At 47.3% G+C, this 17,905-nt stretch overlaps 2 protein-coding genes across 7 annotated transcripts; both read left to right on the top strand.

Moving 5' to 3' along the window:
• The first annotated feature begins 47 nt into the window (after positions 1–47).
• Positions 48–3,446, top strand: LOC110137138 (zinc transporter ZIP2). Of its 3 annotated transcripts, XM_020893373.2 has the most exons (4): positions 48–1,276; positions 1,465–1,595; positions 1,829–1,879; positions 2,532–3,446. In XM_020893373.2, the coding sequence occupies exons 1-4, from the start codon at positions 1,162–1,164 to the stop codon at positions 3,162–3,164; spliced, it is 930 nt and encodes a 309-aa protein (XP_020749032.2). In that variant the 5' UTR covers positions 48–1,161; the 3' UTR covers positions 3,165–3,446. The 3 variants fall into 3 exon arrangements, 1 of the variants encoding a protein (XP_020749032.2); XR_011488205.1 differs by having other exon boundaries at positions 1,185–1,732; positions 2,532–2,568; XR_011488204.1 differs by having other exon boundaries at positions 1,185–1,732; positions 1,834–2,625.
• Positions 3,447–6,795: 3,349 nt separating this feature from the next.
• SLC39A2 (solute carrier family 39 member 2) lies at positions 6,796–11,159 on the top strand. Of its 4 annotated transcripts, XM_070468913.1 has the most exons (4): positions 6,796–8,989; positions 9,178–9,308; positions 9,542–9,592; positions 10,245–11,159. In XM_070468913.1, the coding sequence occupies exons 1-4, from the start codon at positions 8,875–8,877 to the stop codon at positions 10,875–10,877; spliced, it is 930 nt and encodes a 309-aa protein (XP_070325014.1). In that variant the 5' UTR covers positions 6,796–8,874; the 3' UTR covers positions 10,878–11,159. The 4 variants fall into 4 exon arrangements, 2 of the variants coding, with proteins under 2 accessions (XP_070325014.1, XP_070325013.1); XR_011488203.1 differs by having other exon boundaries at positions 8,898–9,445; positions 10,245–10,281; XM_070468912.1 differs by having other exon boundaries at positions 8,898–9,308.
• The last annotated feature ends 6,746 nt before the right edge of the window (positions 11,160–17,905 follow it).

Genomic DNA, 17,905 nt, shown 5'->3' with positions numbered 1-17,905 from the left:
TATCCTATAATGAAGAGAATCCTCAGATTTTCAGTGGTCCCCACACAAGTCTCCAGCTCATCCTGTCCTGGAAGAATCCTGCTGCTTCCACCAGATAATGGGGGGAGGGAGAAAGTCACCCCCAGTTTCCTGAGAACTGGCTCAACAGGTCTCAGGGTTGTTACGCAGGCCACCTGAACAGGGGAGTCAGCAGCTGCTTGGCTTCTATTTTTTTCTGCCTTCTTCCCTTTCAACTTTCTCAGCTTCCTCAGAGTTAACCTCATACACGTTTACCTCAAGAGTCTGTTCCCCTCAGGTCTCAATCTTCCATCTCCATCTCTACATGTCCAGGCAGGAGCCTTTAGTATATGTGGTTCGTTTCCGTTTTCCCCTAGGCCTTGCTGTTTCAGAACTAGAGCAACTTTCTTCTTAAAACTCTCAGTCCCTCTTCTATAATTTATATCAGGAAAAAGGCATAGTCAAAAGTTGTAACAGTATCAGTGTTGTAATACTAGAAATCTCAACTTCTTGTAGACATTTCCATGCCTGGAGCTATTTCTCTGGAGTGACAGGCTAGGGGAGTCCCCTCCTGTACTAGTTCTCACAGGGTGATGGCAGCTCCCCTTGCCAGCCCCACCTCCTTGTCCCAAGTGGCCCCAAATCCCCTTTGAAAGGATGCAGTTCAGGTTTCAACAGAGCAACCTAAAGGACTTGAGGTGGAGTAGACAGGGTATAGAAGGCTTAGGTCAAATGTCCTGAGTGAGGCAGGATCAGATTGTCCCCAGGACAGAACAGCTGGGAAGAGCTACTAAAGACACTCTGGATTAGAACAGCCCCAGGCCAGAACTAAGACAGCCCCTGGATTAGTCCCGGCAATGAAGAGGAGGAGAAGACACTGCACCAGGCCATGCCTGGCAGGGAGTCTGGAGTTTCTGGTTTCTAAACTCAGGAAGGCGTCAGCCAGGGGAGGGGCCTGCATGAGGGGAAGGGTGAAAAACGGGCTGGGCAAGCTTCCTATGTAAGGCTACGCAAGAAGAGGCAACATAGACCAGAGAGAGGATCTGCAATAGCCTCCTGAAACAGGAGAGTGAACAGCTCTGACCACCTGAGACACCCCTCCTGCTCCAAAGACTATAACTCCATTTGTCTTTCTGAGGCCTCAACTAACCCTGTACCACAAGGATGGAGCCACTACTAGGAGCAAAAATTGGCTGCCTATTTGCCCTGCTGGTGCTCACTCTGGTCTGTGGCCTTATTCCCATCCGCTTCAAATGGTTCCAGACTGCTACAGCCACAGGTACAGCCCTATCACATCTTTGTCCCCATTACCTAAGTCTGACTTCAGCCTTGTCACTGTCCTGATACCTTGCTCTGATTCTCTCATCATCCCCAGTCTTCGGACATTGAGTGCTGCCCGTGGCTCCTTAGTCACCTTCTTCTTATCTCCTCTTTGCCAACTGGGTTGTAACTCCTGCTTTGAATTAGGTTGTCACCGCCGGGTCCTCAGTTTCCTGGGCTGCACGTCTGCTGGCGTTTTCCTGGGAGCGGGGTTCATGCACATGACCGCTGAAGCCTTGGAGGGAATTAAATCAGAGATCCAGAACTTGGTGATACAGGTGAGCGGCAGACCTACCAGGCCATGAGGCCAGAATGATGAGCAGAACGAGGGGAAGAAAGGGGAAAAAGTGACAAAGCCAAGGACAGAAGGAACGACAAGGAAGATGACGGCTCTTGTATGGAGTGATGGAAACAGGTCAGATTGGCCTTGAAGGAAAGTGGTAGAGCCAATGGCACAGAACAGGAAGCTGAGCTGCTTTCCCTCATCTAATTTGTGCTTTTTTCTCCCTAGAACAGGACAAAGAGTGAGAGGCATTCTGATGATGATGCTGATTCAGCTTATGTAAGTGTCTCCCACCAGCCCTTACCTGCACAGTAAGGAGAACCAGAGATTACTTTCATGCCCAGACCTTTTTGAGAGGATTTATGTGTGGAATTCTAAGAATTCCTCCTACCCCTCAGCTCTAGCATTGTTGTTGGCAAGGAAAGGTGGAGCCACTCAATCCTTCTGGGCTTATGAAACCCAGAGAGAACTCTTGTTTAACCTTCCATTCTTTCTCTGGACCCTTTGATATGCTTCCTATCATTTTCCCGTATTTCTAACCCTATTGATATTCTTTCCTTATTTCCTCAGGTTTTCTTGTGGTCAAACGTCCATGTCTCCTCTTGGCTTCGTTCCCCTTTTGTATGTTCTGTTACCACACTTCCCATTCTCTTCAGCCCAGTCCCAAGCCTGTGCAATTTCTTCCCTTCCTTACTTCCCCCAGGGCTCAGCAGTAAAGAAACCACCATCAACGCAGGAGACTCGAGTTCGATCCCTGGGTGGGGAAGAACCCCTGGAGAAGGAGATGGCAACCCACTCCAGTATCCTTGCCTGGAAAATCCCATGGAACCTGGCAGGCTGCAGTCCAGAGGATCACAAAGAGTTGTATATGATTGAGCACAGGCACAGCACACTTTCCCATCTCACAACCCCTCTTTCTGTTCCCACCCAGATGGACTATCCCTACGGAGAGCTCATCATCTCCCTGGGCTTCTTCCTTGTCTTCTTTTTGGAGTCGCTGGCATTGCAGTGCTGTCCTGGGGCTGCTGAAACACCCGAAGTGCAGGAGCAGGAACTGGGGACAGCTCATGAGCTTGAACCTCACAGCCATGGACTTCTCCCCTCCCCTTCACGGGGTCCCTTCCGGGCCCTCATCCTCTTGCTCTCTCTCTCCTTTCACTCTGTGTTTGAAGGTCTCGCTGTGGGGCTGCAGCTCACAGTCGCTTCTACGGTGCAGCTGTGTCTTGCTGTCCTGGCTCACAAGGGGATCGTAGTGTTTGGCATAGGACTGCGGCTGGTGCAGGTAGGCACTGAATCACGTTGGGCCATGCTCTCCATTCTGTCTTTAGCTCTCATGTCCCCTCTGGGCCTAGCCGTAGGGCTGGCTGTGCCTCAAGGGGACTCTAAAGCTGGACAAGGTTTGGCGCAAGCTGTGTTAGAAGGCATGGCAGCTGGTACGTTCCTGTATGTCACCTTCCTGGAAATTCTGCCCCGGGAACTCGCAAGTCCTGAAGCCCCTCTGGCCAAGTGGAGCTGTGTAGCTGCTGGTTTTGCTTTTATGGCTATCATTGCCTTGTGGGCCTGAGAGATTCCTGACTTTTCTGATGGACCCAAGATGACCTACCTACCCCCAGGAGAAGCTGCTCAAATAACTTCACCCTCTGACATTTCTTCCCTGAGACACAGTGACATTTACTAGGCATTATGCCGTAACCTGGACCCCAACTTTTCACCACATGAGATGCCATTTCTCATACAGGACTGAGAAAAAGTTGTTTTGGTTGAGAGCTTATAAATGAGAGGATTTCACTCTTGTCCCGTTTATGCTGTTATGTGTAATAAAATGTCATTTTGTCCTTCTCCTTCAGCTATGCTGTGCTTCATTTCTCTGGGTTGCCTAGGAAGTGCCTGGTCAGGAGGTGGTGGAGTGGCGAGCGGGAAGGGTGAGTGTGGGACACAGTCTTGTTTTCTGGAATTGGGCCCCAGTCATTCATTCTGTCAGTTGCAGGCCCAGCCCCTCCAGATATGGGAGCATTGCTGAAATTCCAACAACTCATGACCACCTTATGCACGTGTGTGTATGTCTGTGTGTGTGTGTCTGTGTGTGTGTGTGTGTGTGTGTGTAAGTCACTTCAGTTGTGTCCGACTCTTTGCAACCCTGTGGACCGCAGCCCGCCAGGTTCCTCTGTCCATGGGATTTCTCCAGGCAAGAATACAGGAGTAGTTTGCCATGCCCTCCTCCAGGGGATCTGCCCAACCCAGGGATTGAACCTGCATCTCTTACGTCTCCTTCATTGGTAGGAGCATGGTTTACCACTGGCGCCACCTAGGAAGCCTCCTCACGCACAGATTTGAGAAGCTGAGCCAGAGGTCCCACATTCAGAAAGAGGCTTAGGGATCTAGATTTTTCTCCTATGCTATCCACACCCACCCTACTCCCAGTGCCTGTTATCAGCCTCCCACAAAGTATCCAACGGATTCTTGAGATAAAACTAAATGGAGGCTATTTCCATATGCTTCCTCTGTTTCATGCTGAGCCCCATGTGGCTTCAGGGACACTCTTGCTCTTCTTGGAGTCTCTGTCTCCTTCCAGCAGCCTTCTAGCTGAGGGATTAAGAAGCAGTGTGTTTGGAGAGAGAGAGAGATGCCAGATAGATGTCTGGGGTGATTACTGGGCTCACCCCATGACTTAGTGACTTTCTTTCTGCCTGCCTTACCTGCCACTATGGCTGCAGCCCCTCCTTTCTAGACCATTTGCCTTTCAGTTTGAGTAACTCTTACAATGTGTTGCTTCTCTCAAGAGCTGCTAAGGACATATACATTATCTAAAACCGAGGGGGAGCAGATGACTGTTGCCCAGCCACTGATGCATGGGATGGAGGAACGTATCAGACTTCATGGAGAAATAGGGAAAGAGAAGGTGTGCCCTGTGCACTCAACTGCTCACCAGTTTGCTCCTTCTCATATTTTTGGTATTTAACTGACCTTAACACAGACAAGGTCTCCTGACTTTCATTCTTGTCTCAGTCTATCTCCTGTCCCATTCCTCTTCCCCTTCCCGTAAATTTAAGATACACAAACCTCCGCACCAACCCAGCTTACAATCACAGGGATCAGTTGAGAAGGCAAGCCTCGGGCAAAGCTAAATAAAAATGTCTGACAAGGGAAATAATTTCCCTGAAGCATCATCCTATTTTGTTTTCCCTTTAGTATTAATTGCACTCACATGGAATACACTCCAGTGCAGTAATAATAGAATTTCTATGCTGAGCATCTGGCACTGTTCTATTGCTTTCACATATATTATCTCACCTTCCCAACGGTACCAGGTAAATATTATCCCTATGGTAAGTCAAGGGAGGTACTAGAAAAGTTAAATAACTTAGTAGCTAACTGGGCTTCAAACCTGTGTTTCTGTGATTCTAAGAAAAACTCAAGATGTAGCTTTTCTTCTCCTACCTTACCTTTCCCTCCCCATCTTCCACGTTAGGGTTTCATAAGAAAGCAGACAGCACTTTGGATAAGTGAGACAAGCTTAATAAAGGGAGTGTATAGAAAGGTGTGGGCAGGGTTTAGACAGAGCAACAAGGGATGGTGCAATTCCTTGGGGCTGAGTAATAACAATGCTGTTACCTGGGCTGAACAGAGGGAGCTAGCAACCAGAAACTAGAGGGCTGTCCAATAAGAGCTGTGGCCTTGGTACAGGGAAACAACCAACTTTGCCGGGACCAGGAGTTAGAGGAGTATCCTCACTCTCCTTCTACCCTGTGGCCTGCTGCCAGCATCTCCTGTTGGCCATACCCAAACAAAACCAAGGACACAAATGTCTACGGGTGATTGCGCGTAGGTCAGCCTTGTGAGGCACAGGTCCTAAAGAACTCTGGAAGGGCAAACAGAAGACATTCCACACACCATCGATTCTCTGCTGCCTTCGACTCCAGTAATCGTGCCAGGACTTTGGAAGGGACATGATTATGTGGAAGTTAGCTATTTCTGGTACTGAGGCTTTGTATGACTAGAAAGGAATCTCGAGGAGGAATACATTAGACTCTGGGGCTCTCCATATGTTTCTGGGTCACGATGCTATCAGCATTTGATAACAATGAGCAGAGGCTGGAGATTTCAAGTGTGAGTGGGTCATGCATTTTTTTGCTTCCTCCCAACCCACGGGCCTTTAGATTTCCCTTCTCCTCCTCTGCTTTCAGCCATCCTTCCAAAGTCCATTTCCTTTTCCTTTCTCAAGGTTCTCACCAACCAGGAACCATCTTTAGTTTGAACCATATTGTATCAAGAGCTGGAACAGAGCTAGGGAATGCCACAGAGAGAGACACTGGGATGAAGAAAAGGAACAATCCTGATCATTTTCAAAAGCTCTGAATCCCAGCAAGGAGCCAGAAAGGGCTCTAAGGGAGAAGATGATAAGTGTGATTTCTGAACGAGCTAGAAATGAGGAAGAATGGAATAAGAACCATAGGACAGGAGGGAGAGCTGAGTTAACTGGGTCCTGGTGACTAGAAGCCAGATTCAGGAGTGAACCCTGATTCACTCAGCCTTGAAAGATAGATTGTAACTGAAGAAAATTAGAATCATGAGAGTTGAAATATAAAAATTTCAGAGCGAAGATATACAGGTTGGAAGAGTGGATAAGAGGAGAAACTAGTTGGAATAATCACAAGAGAGTTTATACAAATAGTTTTCAAATCTTCTCAAGTCTTCTTTCTGTGTCTGTTCCTCACCCATCTTCTCCATGCCATCTATTTTTTACATATTTAAACAGGAAAAAAGAAAATCTGAAACAGAAGAATGAAACCTCCAACTTCCTTCCCACTCTGAGCCAGCTTTCCATTTTTGCACCAATAAATGATTCTCTGGGAGAGTTCCCTGGTGATCTAGTGGTTACTTTCACTGCCATAGCCCGGGTTCAATCCCTGCTCAGGGAACAGATTCCACAAGTCTCGTGGAGTGACCAAAAAATAAATTAATTACAAATTAAAAAATAATTCTTTGAAGTAATCCTTGGGAACTCCCCTCCTTTCCTTTGCTTATGAGCTAAGGGTTGGGTTTAGATATTGCTGCTGTATGGAAAAAGGGAGATGGGGAACTGCATACTGAACAGTATTCAGTGAATACCTCAGAGTCAGGTGGGAGGCCAGTCAGAGAACAATACATGTGAGCAAGACACACCCAGGAACAAAAACCAAAGAGCTCTGAACCAATTCTTATGAGGCAACTCATGCCATTTCACCCCTCCCCCGAAGGACAGTTTTCCAATGTCTTGCCAGAGGAAATGGTCCCTTGCTCCTGCCTCTGGGTGATAGAGTAAGAAACAGCTAATTGGGGTGATCACACCATCGGAACTTCCTCCATCCCCTGCTCAAGATGCCCCTGAGAGTTGACACAGATGTGTGACAGGTGTTTTCTTCTCTCTTGACGGCGGCCCAGGCCGAGGCCTGGTCCAGGATGGGAGTGCTAGTACTGTTACGGCAAAAAAGCTAGTTCAAATATCCTCCATCATAGTCGGCCTTATTCTTCGAACTCACTCGGCCATCCTCTCGCAGCTGCTTTTCTTTCTTAATTGCACTTCTCAGATGATTGCCTTCTAGCTAGAATTGTACGGTACACCTGGTGTTTACTTCTCCAAGAAAACACTCCCTGACACTCCCTTCCCTTGTGAGCATCATTCATTCCAGAAAGAAGGTCATGCATGGTGTGATCATCTCAAGGACCACCAGAATCAGTCCCAGGAGCACCTAACACCAACTTTGACAATTTTGAAAATTTCTGGAAGTGAAGAATGCAAGCTTGATCTACCCCGATCCTTATCTATGGTCCTGGTTTCCACCCTCAAACTATAAGACCCCTTGCTGTTCTCTCTCTAGGGAGGGCACAGTCTGTAGGACATTGACCTGCAGTGGCCTCCTTTACCTGGCACAATAAAAAAACTACTCTTTTATACTTCACCCCAAATTCTGTCTTTATGTTTCTGTTCACTCTGATGAACAGAGACGAGTTTCAGCTACAGTACCCCTATATACCTGTGTTCACTTGAAGGTTTAATAATAATAAAAAGTTTTCAAAGAATGGAAATGAATCTTGCGATTTCTTAAAAGGTATAGAGGTCTGTTGTCATGGCCTATCCTATAATGAAGAGAATCCTCAGATTTTCAGTGGTCCCCACACAAGTCTCCAGCTCATCCTGTCCTGGAAGAATCCTGCTGCTTCCACCAGATAATGGGGGGAAGGAGAAAGTCACCCCCAGTTTCCTGAGAACTGGCTCAACAGGTCTCAGGGTTGTTACGCAGGCTACCTGAACAGGGGAGTCAACAGCTGCTTGGCTGCTATTTTTTTCTGCCTTCTTCCCTTTCAACTTTCTCAGCTTCCTCAGAGTTAACCTCATACACGTTTACCTCAAGAGTCTGTTCCCCTCAGGTCTCAATCTTCCATCTCCATCTCTACATGTCCAGGCAGGAGCCTTCAGTATATGTGGTTCGTTTCCGTTTTCCCCTAGGCCTTGCTGTTTCAGAACTAGAGCAACTTTCTTCTTAAAACTCTCAGTCCCTCTTCTATAATTTATATCAGGAAAAAGGCATAGTCAAAAGTTGTAACAGTATCAGCGTTGTAATACTAGAAATCTCAACTTCTTGTAGACATTTCCATGCCTGGAGCTATTTCTCTGGAGTGTCAGGCTAGGGGAGTCCCCTCCTGTACTAGTTCTCACAGGGTGATGGCAGCTCCCCTTGCCAGCCCCACCTCCTTGTCCCAAGTGGCCCCAAATCCCCTTTGAAAGGATGCAGTTCAAGTTTCAACAGAGCAACCTAAAGGACTTGAGGTGGAGTAGACAGGGTATAGAAGGCTTAGGTCAAATGTCCTGAGTGAGGCAGGATCAGATTGTCCCCAGGACAGAACAGCTGGGAAGAGCTACTAAAGACACTCTGGATTAGAACAGCCCCAGGCCAGAACTAAGACAGCCCCTGGATTAGTCCCGGCAATGAAGAGAAGGAGAAGACACTGCACCAGGCCATGCCTGGCAGGGAGTCTGGAGTTTCTGGTTTCTAAACTCAGGAAGGCGTCAGCCAGGGGAGGGGCCTGCATGAGGGGAAGGGTGAAAAACGGGCTGGGCAAGCTTCCTATGTAAGGCTACGCAAGAAGAGGCAACATAGACCAGAGAGAGGATCTGCAATAGCCTCCTGAAACAGGAGAGTGAACAGCTCTGACCACCTGAGACACCCCTCCTGCTCCAAAGACTATAACTCCATTTGTCTTTCTGAGGCCTCAACTAACCCTGTACCACAAGGATGGAGCCACTACTAGGAGCAAAAATTGGCTGCCTATTTGCCCTGCTGGTGCTGACTCTGGTCTGTGGCCTTATTCCCATCCGCTTCAAATGGTTCCAGACTGCTACAGCCACAGGTACAGCCCTATCACATCTTTGTCCCCATTACCTAAGTCTGACTTCAGCCTTGTCACTGTCCTGATATCTTGCTCTGATTCTCTCATCATCCCCAGTCTTCGGACATTGAGTGCTGCCCGTGGCTCCTTAGTCACCTTCTTCTTATCTCCTCTTTGCCAACTGGGTTGTAACTCCTGCTTTGAATTAGGTTGTCACCGCCGGGTCCTCAGTTTCCTGGGCTGCACGTCTGCTGGCGTTTTCCTGGGAGCGGGGTTCATGCACATGACCGCTGAAGCCTTGGAGGGAATTAAATCAGAGATCCAGAACTTGGTGATACAGGTGAGCGGCAGACCTACCAGGCCATGAGGCCAGAATGATGAGCAGAACGAGGGGAAGAAAGGGGAAAAAGTGACAAAGCCAAGGACAGAAGGAACGACAAGGAAGATGACGGCTCTTGTATGGAGTGATGGAAACAGGTCAGATTGGCCTTGAAGGAAAGTGGTAGAGCCAATGGCACAGAACAGGAAGCTGAGCTGCTTTCCCTCATCTAATTTGTGCTTTTTTCTCCCTAGAACAGGACAAAGAGTGAGAGGCATTCTGATGATGATGCTGATTCAGCTTATGTAAGTGTCTCCCACCAGCCCTTACCTGCACAGTAAGGAGAACCAGAGATTACTTTCATGCCCAGACCTTTTTGAGAGGATTTATGTGTGGAATTCTAAGAATTCCTCCTACCCCTCAGCTCTAGCATTGTTGTTGGCAAGGAAAGGTGGAGCCACTCAATCCTTCTGGGCTTATGAAACCCAGAGAGAACTCTTGTTTAACCTTCCATTCTTTCTCTGGACCCTTTGATATGCTTCCTATCATTTTCCCGTATTTCTAACCCTATTGATATTCTTTCCTTATTTCCTCAGGTTTTCTTGTGGTCAAACGTCCATGTCTCCTCTTGGCTTCGTTCCCCTTTTGTATGTTCTGTTACCACACTTCCCATTCTCTTCAGCCCAGTCCCAATCCTGTGCAATTTCTTCCCTTCCTTACTTCCCCCAGGGCTCAGCAGTAAAGAAACCACCATCAACGCAGGAGACTCGAGTTCGATCCCTGGGTGGGGAAGAACCCCTGGAGAAGGAGATGGCAACCCACTCCAGTATCCTTGCCTGGAAAATCCCATGGAACCTGGCAGGCTGCAGTCCAGAGGATCACAAAGAGTTGTATATGATTGAGCACAGGCACAGCACACTTTCCCATCTCACAACCCCTCTTTCTGTTCCCACCCAGATGGACTATCCCTACGGAGAGCTCATCATCTCCCTGGGCTTCTTCCTTGTCTTCTTTTTGGAGTCGCTGGCATTGCAGTGCTGTCCTGGGGCTGCTGAAACACCCGAAGTGCAGGAGCAGGAACTGGGGACAGCTCATGAGCTTGAACCTCACAGCCATGGACTTCTCCCCTCCCCTTCACGGGGTCCCTTCCGGGCCCTCATCCTCTTGCTCTCTCTCTCCTTTCACTCCGTGTTTGAAGGTCTCGCTGTGGGGCTGCAGCTCACAGTCGCTTCTACGGTGCAGCTGTGTCTTGCTGTCCTGGCTCACAAGGGGATCGTAGTGTTTGGCGTAGGACTGCGGCTGGTGCAGGTAGGCACTGAATCACGTTGGGCCATGCTCTCCATTCTGTCTTTAGCTCTCATGTCCCCTCTGGGCCTAGCCGTAGGGCTGGCTGTGCCTCAAGGGGACTCTAAAGCTGGACAAGGTTTGGCGCAAGCTGTGTTAGAAGGCATGGCAGCTGGTACGTTCCTGTATGTCACCTTCCTGGAAATTCTGCCCCGGGAACTCGCAAGTCCTGAAGCCCCTCTGGCCAAGTGGAGCTGTGTAGCTGCTGGTTTTGCTTTTATGGCCATCATTGCCTTGTGGGCCTGAGAGATTCCTGACTTTTCTGATGGACCCAAGATGACCTACCTACCCCCAGGAGAAGCTGCTCAAATAACTTCACCCTCTGACATTTCTTCCCTGAGACACAGTGACATTTACTAGGCATTATGCCGTAACCTGGACCCCAACTTTTCACCACATGAGATGCCATTTCTCATACAGGACTGAGAAAAAGTTGTTTTGGTTGAGTGCTTATAAATGAAAGGATTTCACTCTTGTCCCGTTTATGCTGTTATGTGTAATAAAATGTCATTTTGTCCTTCTCCTTCAGCTATGCTGTGCTTCATTTCTCTGGGTTGCCTAGGAAGTGCCTGGTTCAGGAGGTGGTGGAGTGGCGAGCGGGAAGGGTGAGTGTGGGACACAGTCTTGTTTTCTGGAATTGGGCCCCAGTCATTCATTCTGTCAGTTGCAGGCCCAGCCCCTCCAGATATGGGAGCATTGCTGAAATTCCAACAACTCATGACCACCTTATGCACGTGTGTGTATGTCTGTGTGTGTGTGTCTGTGTGTGTGTGTGTGTGTGTAAGTCACTTCAGTCATGTCCGACTCTTTGCAACCCTGTGGACCGCAGCCCGCCGGGTTCCTCTGTCCATGGGATTTCTCCAGGCAAGAATACAGGAGTAGTTTGCCATGCCCTCCTCCAGGGGATCTGCCCAACCCAGGGATTGAACCTGCATCTCTTACGTCTCCTTCATTGGTAGGAGCATGGTTTACCACTGGCGCCACCTAGGAAGCCTCCTCACGCACAGATTTGAGAAGCTGAGCCAGAGGTCCCACATTCAGAAAGAGGCTTAGGGATCTAGCTTTTTCTCCTATGCTATCCACACCCACCCTACTCCCAGTGCCTGTTATCAGCCTCCCACAAAGTATCCAACGGATTCTTGAGATAAAACTAAATGGAGGCTATTTCCATATGCTTCCTCTGTTTCATGCTGAGCCCCATGTGGCTTCAGGGACACTCTTGCTCTTCTTGGAGTCTCTGTCTCCTTCCAGCAGCCTTCTAGCTGAGGGATTAAGAAGCAGTGTGTTTGGAGAGAGAGAGATGCCAGATAGATGTCTGGGGTGATTACTGGGCTCACCCCATGACTTAGTGACTTTCTTTCTGCCTGCCTTACCTGCCACTATGGCTGCAGCCCCTCCTTTCTAGACCATTTGCCTTTCAGTTTGAGTAACTCTTACAATGTGTTGCTTCTCTCAAGAGCTGCTAAGGACATATACATTATCTAAAACCGAGGGGGAGCAGATGACTGTTGCCCAGCCACTGATGCATGGGATGGAGGAACGTATCAGACTTCATGGAGAAATAGGGAAAGAGAAGGTGTGCCCTGTGCACTCAACTGCTCACCAGTTTGCTCCTTCTCATATTTTTGGTATTTAACTGACCTTAACACAGACAAGGTCTCCTGACTTTCATTCTTGTCTCAGTCTATCTCCTGTCCCATTCCTCTTCCCCTTCCCGTAAATTTAAGATACACAAACCTCCGCACCAACCCAGCTTACAATCACAGGGATCAGTTGAGAAGGCAAGCCTCGGGCAAAGCTAAATAAAAATGTCTGACAAGGGAAATAATTTCCCTGAAGCATCATCCTATTTTGTTTTCCCTTTAGTATTAATTGCACTCACATGGAATACACTCCAGTGCAGTAATAATAGAATTTCTATGCTGAGCATCTGGCACTGTTCTATTGCTTTCACATATATTATCTCACCTTCCCAACGGTACCAGGTAAATATTATCCCTATGGTAAGTCAAGGGAGGTACTAGAAAAGTTAAATAACTTAGTAGCTAACTGGGCTTCAAACCTGTGTTTCTGTGATTCTAAGAAAAACTCAAGATGTAGCTTTTCTTCTCCTACCTTACCTTTCCCTCCCCATCTTCCACGTTAGGGTTTCATAAGAAAGCAGACAGCACTTTGGATAAGTGAGACAAGCTTAATAAAGGGAGTGTATAGAAAGGTGTGGGCAGGGTTTAGACAGAGCAACAAGGGATGGTGCAATTCCTTGGGGCTGAGTAATAACAATGCTGTTACCTGGGCTGAACAGAGGGAGCTAGCAACCAGAAACTAGAGGGCTGTCCAATAAGAGCTGTGGCCTTGGTACAGGGAAACAACCAACTTTGCCGGGACCAGGAGTTAGAGGAGTATCCTCATTCTCCTTCTACCCTGTGGCCTGCTGCCAGCATCTCCTGTTGGCCATACCCAAACAAAACCAAGGACACAAATGTCTACGGGTGATTGCGCATAGGTCAGCCTTGTGAGGCACAGGTCCTAAAGAACTCTGGAAGGGCAAACAGAAGACATTCCACACACCATCGATTCTCTGCTGCCTTCGACTCCAGTAATCGTGCCAGGACTTTGGAAGGGACATGATTATGTGGAAGTTAGCTATTTCTGGTACTGAGGCTTTGTATGACTAGAAAGGAATCTCGAGGAGGAATACATTAAACTCTGGGGCTCTCCATATGTTTCTGGGTCACGATGCTATCAGCATTTGATAACAATGAGCAGAGGCTGGAGATTTCAAGCGTGAGTGGGTCATGCATTTTTTTGCTTCCTCCCAACCCACGGGCCTTTAGATTTCCCTTCTCCTCCTCTGCTTTCAGCCATCCTTCCAAAGTCCATTTCCTTTTCCTTTCTCAAGGTTCTCACCAACCAGGAACCATCTTTAGTTTGAACCATATTGTATCAAGAGCTGGAACAGAGCTAGGGAATGCCACAGAGAGAGACACTGGGATGAAGAAAAGGAACAATCCTGATCATTTTCAAAAGCTCTGAATCCCAGCAAGGAGCCAGAAAGGGCTCTAAGGGAGAAGATGATAAGTGTGATTTCTGAACGAGCTAGAAATGAGGAAGAATGGAATAAGAACCATAGGACAGGAGGGAGAGCTGAGTTAACTGGGTCCTGGTGACTAGAAGCCAGATTCAGGAGTGAACCCTGATTCACTCAGCCTTGAAAGATAGATTGTAACTGAAGAAAATTAGAATCATGAGAGTTGAAATATAAAAATTTCAGAGCGAAGATATACAGGTTGGAAGAGTGGATAAGAGGAGAAACTAGTTGGAATAATCACAAGAGAGTTTATACAAATAGTTTTCAAATCTTCTCAAGTCTTCTTTCTGTGTCTGTTCCTCACCCATCTTCTCCATGCCATCTATTTTTTACATATTTAAACAGGAAAAAAAAAAATCTGAAACAGAAGAATGAAACCTCCAACTTCCTTCCCACTCTGAGCCAGCTTTCCATTTTTGCACCAATAAATGATTCTCTGGGAGAGTTCCCTGGTGATCTAGTGGTTACTTTCACTGCCATAGCCCGGGTTCAATCCCTGCTCAGGGAACAGATTCCACAAGTCTCGTGGAGTGACCAAAAAATAAATTAATTACAAATTAAAAAATAATTCTTTGAAGTAATCCTTGGGAACTCCCCTCCTTTCCTTTGCTTATGAGCTAAGGGTTGGGTTTAGATATTGCTGCTGTATGGAAAAAGGGAGATGGGGAACTGCATACTGAGCAGTATTCAGTGAATACCTCAGAGTCAGGTGGGAGGCCAGTCAGAGAACAATACATGTGAGCAAGACACACCCAGGAACAAAAACCAAAGAGCTCTGAACCAATTCTTATGAGGCAACTCATGCCATTTCACCCCTCCCCCGAAGGACAGTTTTCCAATGTCTTGCCAGAGGAAATGGTCCCTTGCTCCTGCCTCTGGGTGATAGAGTAAGAAACAGCTAATTGGGGTGGGTTGGTAACGTGAGTGTGCCAATCAGCCAGATACCCTCACATTTCCCCACCCCACCCCAGCCCCCAACCTGAGGGGGAAGCCCATGGTTACTAGCAAAGGTGAAGCAAAAATGGATACAGACAGGGGTGACACCGACCCCCACCCCCAGTCTGTGAAGATGCTTAAAAACACCAGTTGTCAATTATTTCCTTTTTTATTTCAGTTTTTGTTGTGAGTTACTTTTTTTATATAACTTTATTTAAATAAATAATGTTTAAATAGATAAAATTATATAAAAAAAGTAACAACAAAAACTGAAATAAAAAAGGAAATAATTGGCAACTGGTGTCTTTAATAATCTCCACAGACTGGGAGTGGAGGTGGTAACTTTATTTATTTATTTGGCCTTCCCTGGTGGCTCAGATGGTAAAGAATCTGCCTGCAGTGCAGGAGGCCCAGGTTCAATCCCTGGGTTGGGAAGATCCCCTGGAGAAGGAAATGGCAACCCACTCCAGTATCCTTGCCTAGGAAATCCCATGGACACAGGAGCCTGGAGGGCTGCAGTACATGGGGTCGCAAGGAGTCAAACACGACTGAGCAGCTAACACACAGATTTATTTATTTGGCTGTGCAGGGTCTTCACTGCTGTGTGAAGGCTTTCTCTAACTCTCTAGCCAAGAGTGCGGGGGCTACTCCCCAGTTGCGGTGTGTGGGCTTCTCATTGCGGCGGCTTGTCTTGTTGCGGAGCACAGTCTCTAGACTCATGGGCTTCAGCAGTTGCAGCACAGAGGCCTATTAGTTGTGGCTCTCAGGCCCTAGAGCTCACTGGCTTCAAGAGTTGTGGTGTGGGGGCTTCAGCAGTTTCAGTTGAGGTGTGTGGGCTCTACGGACTCAGTACTTGTGGTGCACAAGCTTAGTTGCTTCACGGCAAGTGGGATCTTCCCAGTCCAGGGATTGAACCCATGTTTCCCTGCATTGGCAGGCTGACTTTTATCCACTGTACCACCAGGAAAGTCCCTGAGTTACTTTCTTTAGGTTCGTTGAAAGTGAAAAAACAGGAAAGAAGCATTCTATTTTTACTGTATATTCATCCAGTTGAAGGAAAATTCTAATGTTGGTGAGAAAAGGTTATGTTGTGACTTACAATGTTCTGGGTACTGATTACCCTGACCACACCCCTGGCCTCTGGTCAGAACTGACTCACAGTTTCCACTTTAGTCCTAAAATCTCTGTAGAAGAGTGGTATCTCCCACTCTAGCTGTTCCCCGTTAGAGGAGTGCTCTCTAAAGCTTAACATCCATCCTCCCTCTGCAGTTTCACCACTTGTGTGTTACTTCAGAGAATCACCCTTTCATAGCTCTTTAGTAGTTCCAGAATTTTTAAGGGCTCTCATCACTGTGTTCTAGTTTTGATTTCCTTTCCATGGCACCCTTGCTTAGCTGTCTTGGGCTTCTGTCCCTAAAGTCAGGGAAACATTCCTTGAGAATAAGAGGAAGAGAGAAACAAGAATCCTAAGCCTGAAGCCAAGACAAAAGAGAGGTAGTTTGTGGTTTGACATCTATTAAGTCCCCTCACCTCTCCTCTAAGCTCTGATCTTGAGAATGGGCAAGAGCCACAGACCATTGCTGACCATGCTATCAGGCCTTCCCTCCAGAGCCACCACTAGAATCACAAAGAGCTGTGGGAGACTTTGGAAGGGACCTGGGAGCTAGGGAAAGTTAGAAGAACCATGCCAACCACAGGGGGGCACTGCATCCCTATGGGCTAGCCTGGAGTTCGCAGGACCAGCAAAGCAGAGAGGTCAGTCAAGGACAGCAAAGCCCCTCTCCCTTGCTCCCAGCAGACAGCATCTCCCCCTCTACTTAATTCTTGGGTTTGTTAAAGATGTAGATAGATCTGTAGGAGAGAGAGATACAGTCATCACCCATTCACACTCACCTCCATGGCAGATACACACTCTCTGATATGTATACACAAATGTAATTTACTCCCTCTTCTGAAGAGTACCCTGATAACAGTGTTATCTTTGTAGGTAAACGTACTGAGAAGACTGGCCTTCCCTTCCATAATGAACAACAGCTGGCATTGCTGGTCAAGGCTGTAAGTTCTTTGCCTTTTCTGCATGTTTATCTAGGAGCTGTTTGGCCCAATGTTCCAACTATGCTGTTTTGTTTCTTTAGCATGGCATTTAAGCCCTGCTTGCTGTCTACCCTGTGTGTGGTTGGTCAACACCCTCATCATCCATAGCCAGCTCTGTAACTTCTGTATCTCTGTGGGTGTGCACACATGCTAAGTCGCTTCCGTCATGTCCAACTCTGCGACCCAATGGACTGCAGCCTGCCAGGCTTCTCTGTCCATGGGATTCTCCAGGCAGGAATACTGGAGTGGGTTGCCATTCCCTTCTCCAGGGTTTGTATCTCTGCTAGTCACCTAATACTGCCCCCTTCTGATCCTGGCCTACCGCATTTAAGATAGATTTCGTCCTGTGTGAGACAGTGAGGAAATGCTCAAGATTCAAGTATACATTCCACGCTCCACTTTGATGCCAATGTGTCAGCACCAGATCTCAAGCTACATTAGTCCTTAGCTCAGTTTCACTGAGGAAAGTGCAATTGCCTATGGCGTTTCTATTATATGAAGTAATCTAACAAATGACCTTGTAACAATCCATCTACAATCCTCTTGCCAGTAACACTGTATGGTGCCTTCTCATTTTTACTTCTTGTGCCCCAAGAGCATAAGAATCAGCCTGCAATAGCCACAGACTATCTAAAGTCCTCTTGATCACTGTTCTCACTTGAAAAGCTTCTCGAAAACCACACACATAGTCTAATTAACTCCCTGATTCACAGAAGAGGAGAAATTCCTGAGAGGAAATCCTCTCTTTTGCTGTAACTCTCCTGAAGGAGTCTTCAGATTGGCATCAACTAGGAGCAATCCAACCTCTCTAGCAACTGCATGAGGCCTGGTCTACTGACTGTATCGATCAATCGAAAATGAAATCTATAGAACCCTCGGGAGGATCCTGCCAGAAAATGAGTCAAAAGATGTCCTTGGGACACTTGTGTCAGTTTTCTATGCTTCCTTCTTTAAAGCACGATGTTGGTGATGTCTCTAAAATCCTATGGCATTTCTCAGTGGGTCAGACCACTGATAAGGAAGTCTCTTGAGATCTGAGTACCTCCTCTGGCCCCCAACTGGGATATCCTATCAATATCAAGGACAATACCACACTATTGGAGTAGGGACCAGTGACCATGAGGTCACATTTTATAGTGTTAGTCTATGCTATACA

The sequence above is a fragment of the Odocoileus virginianus genome, chromosome 6 (assembly GCF_023699985.2).
Source record: "Odocoileus virginianus isolate 20LAN1187 ecotype Illinois chromosome 6, Ovbor_1.2, whole genome shotgun sequence".
NCBI lineage: Eukaryota > Metazoa > Chordata > Mammalia > Artiodactyla > Cervidae > Odocoileus > Odocoileus virginianus.
The sequence above is the reverse complement of the archived record's forward strand: the minus strand, read 5'-3'. Positions and strand labels throughout refer to the sequence as shown.

Coding starts and splice junctions, on each gene's coding strand:
- SLC39A2 (XM_070468912.1), top strand. CDS start 8,964: ATGGTTCCAGACTGCTACAGCCACAGGTACAGCCCTATCACATCTTTG. Junction 9,309..9,541: donor TCCAGAACTTGGTGATACAG/GTGAGCGGCAGA, acceptor TTTTCTCCCTAG/AACAGGACAAAGAGTGAGAG. Junction 9,593..10,244: donor ATGATGCTGATTCAGCTTAT/GTAAGTGTCTCC, acceptor GTTCCCACCCAG/ATGGACTATCCCTACGGAGA.
- LOC110137138 (XM_020893373.2), top strand. CDS start 1,162: ATGGAGCCACTACTAGGAGCAAAAATTGGCTGCCTATTTGCCCTGCTG. Junction 1,277..1,464: donor CCAGACTGCTACAGCCACAG/GTACAGCCCTAT, acceptor GCTTTGAATTAG/GTTGTCACCGCCGGGTCCTC. Junction 1,596..1,828: donor TCCAGAACTTGGTGATACAG/GTGAGCGGCAGA, acceptor TTTTCTCCCTAG/AACAGGACAAAGAGTGAGAG.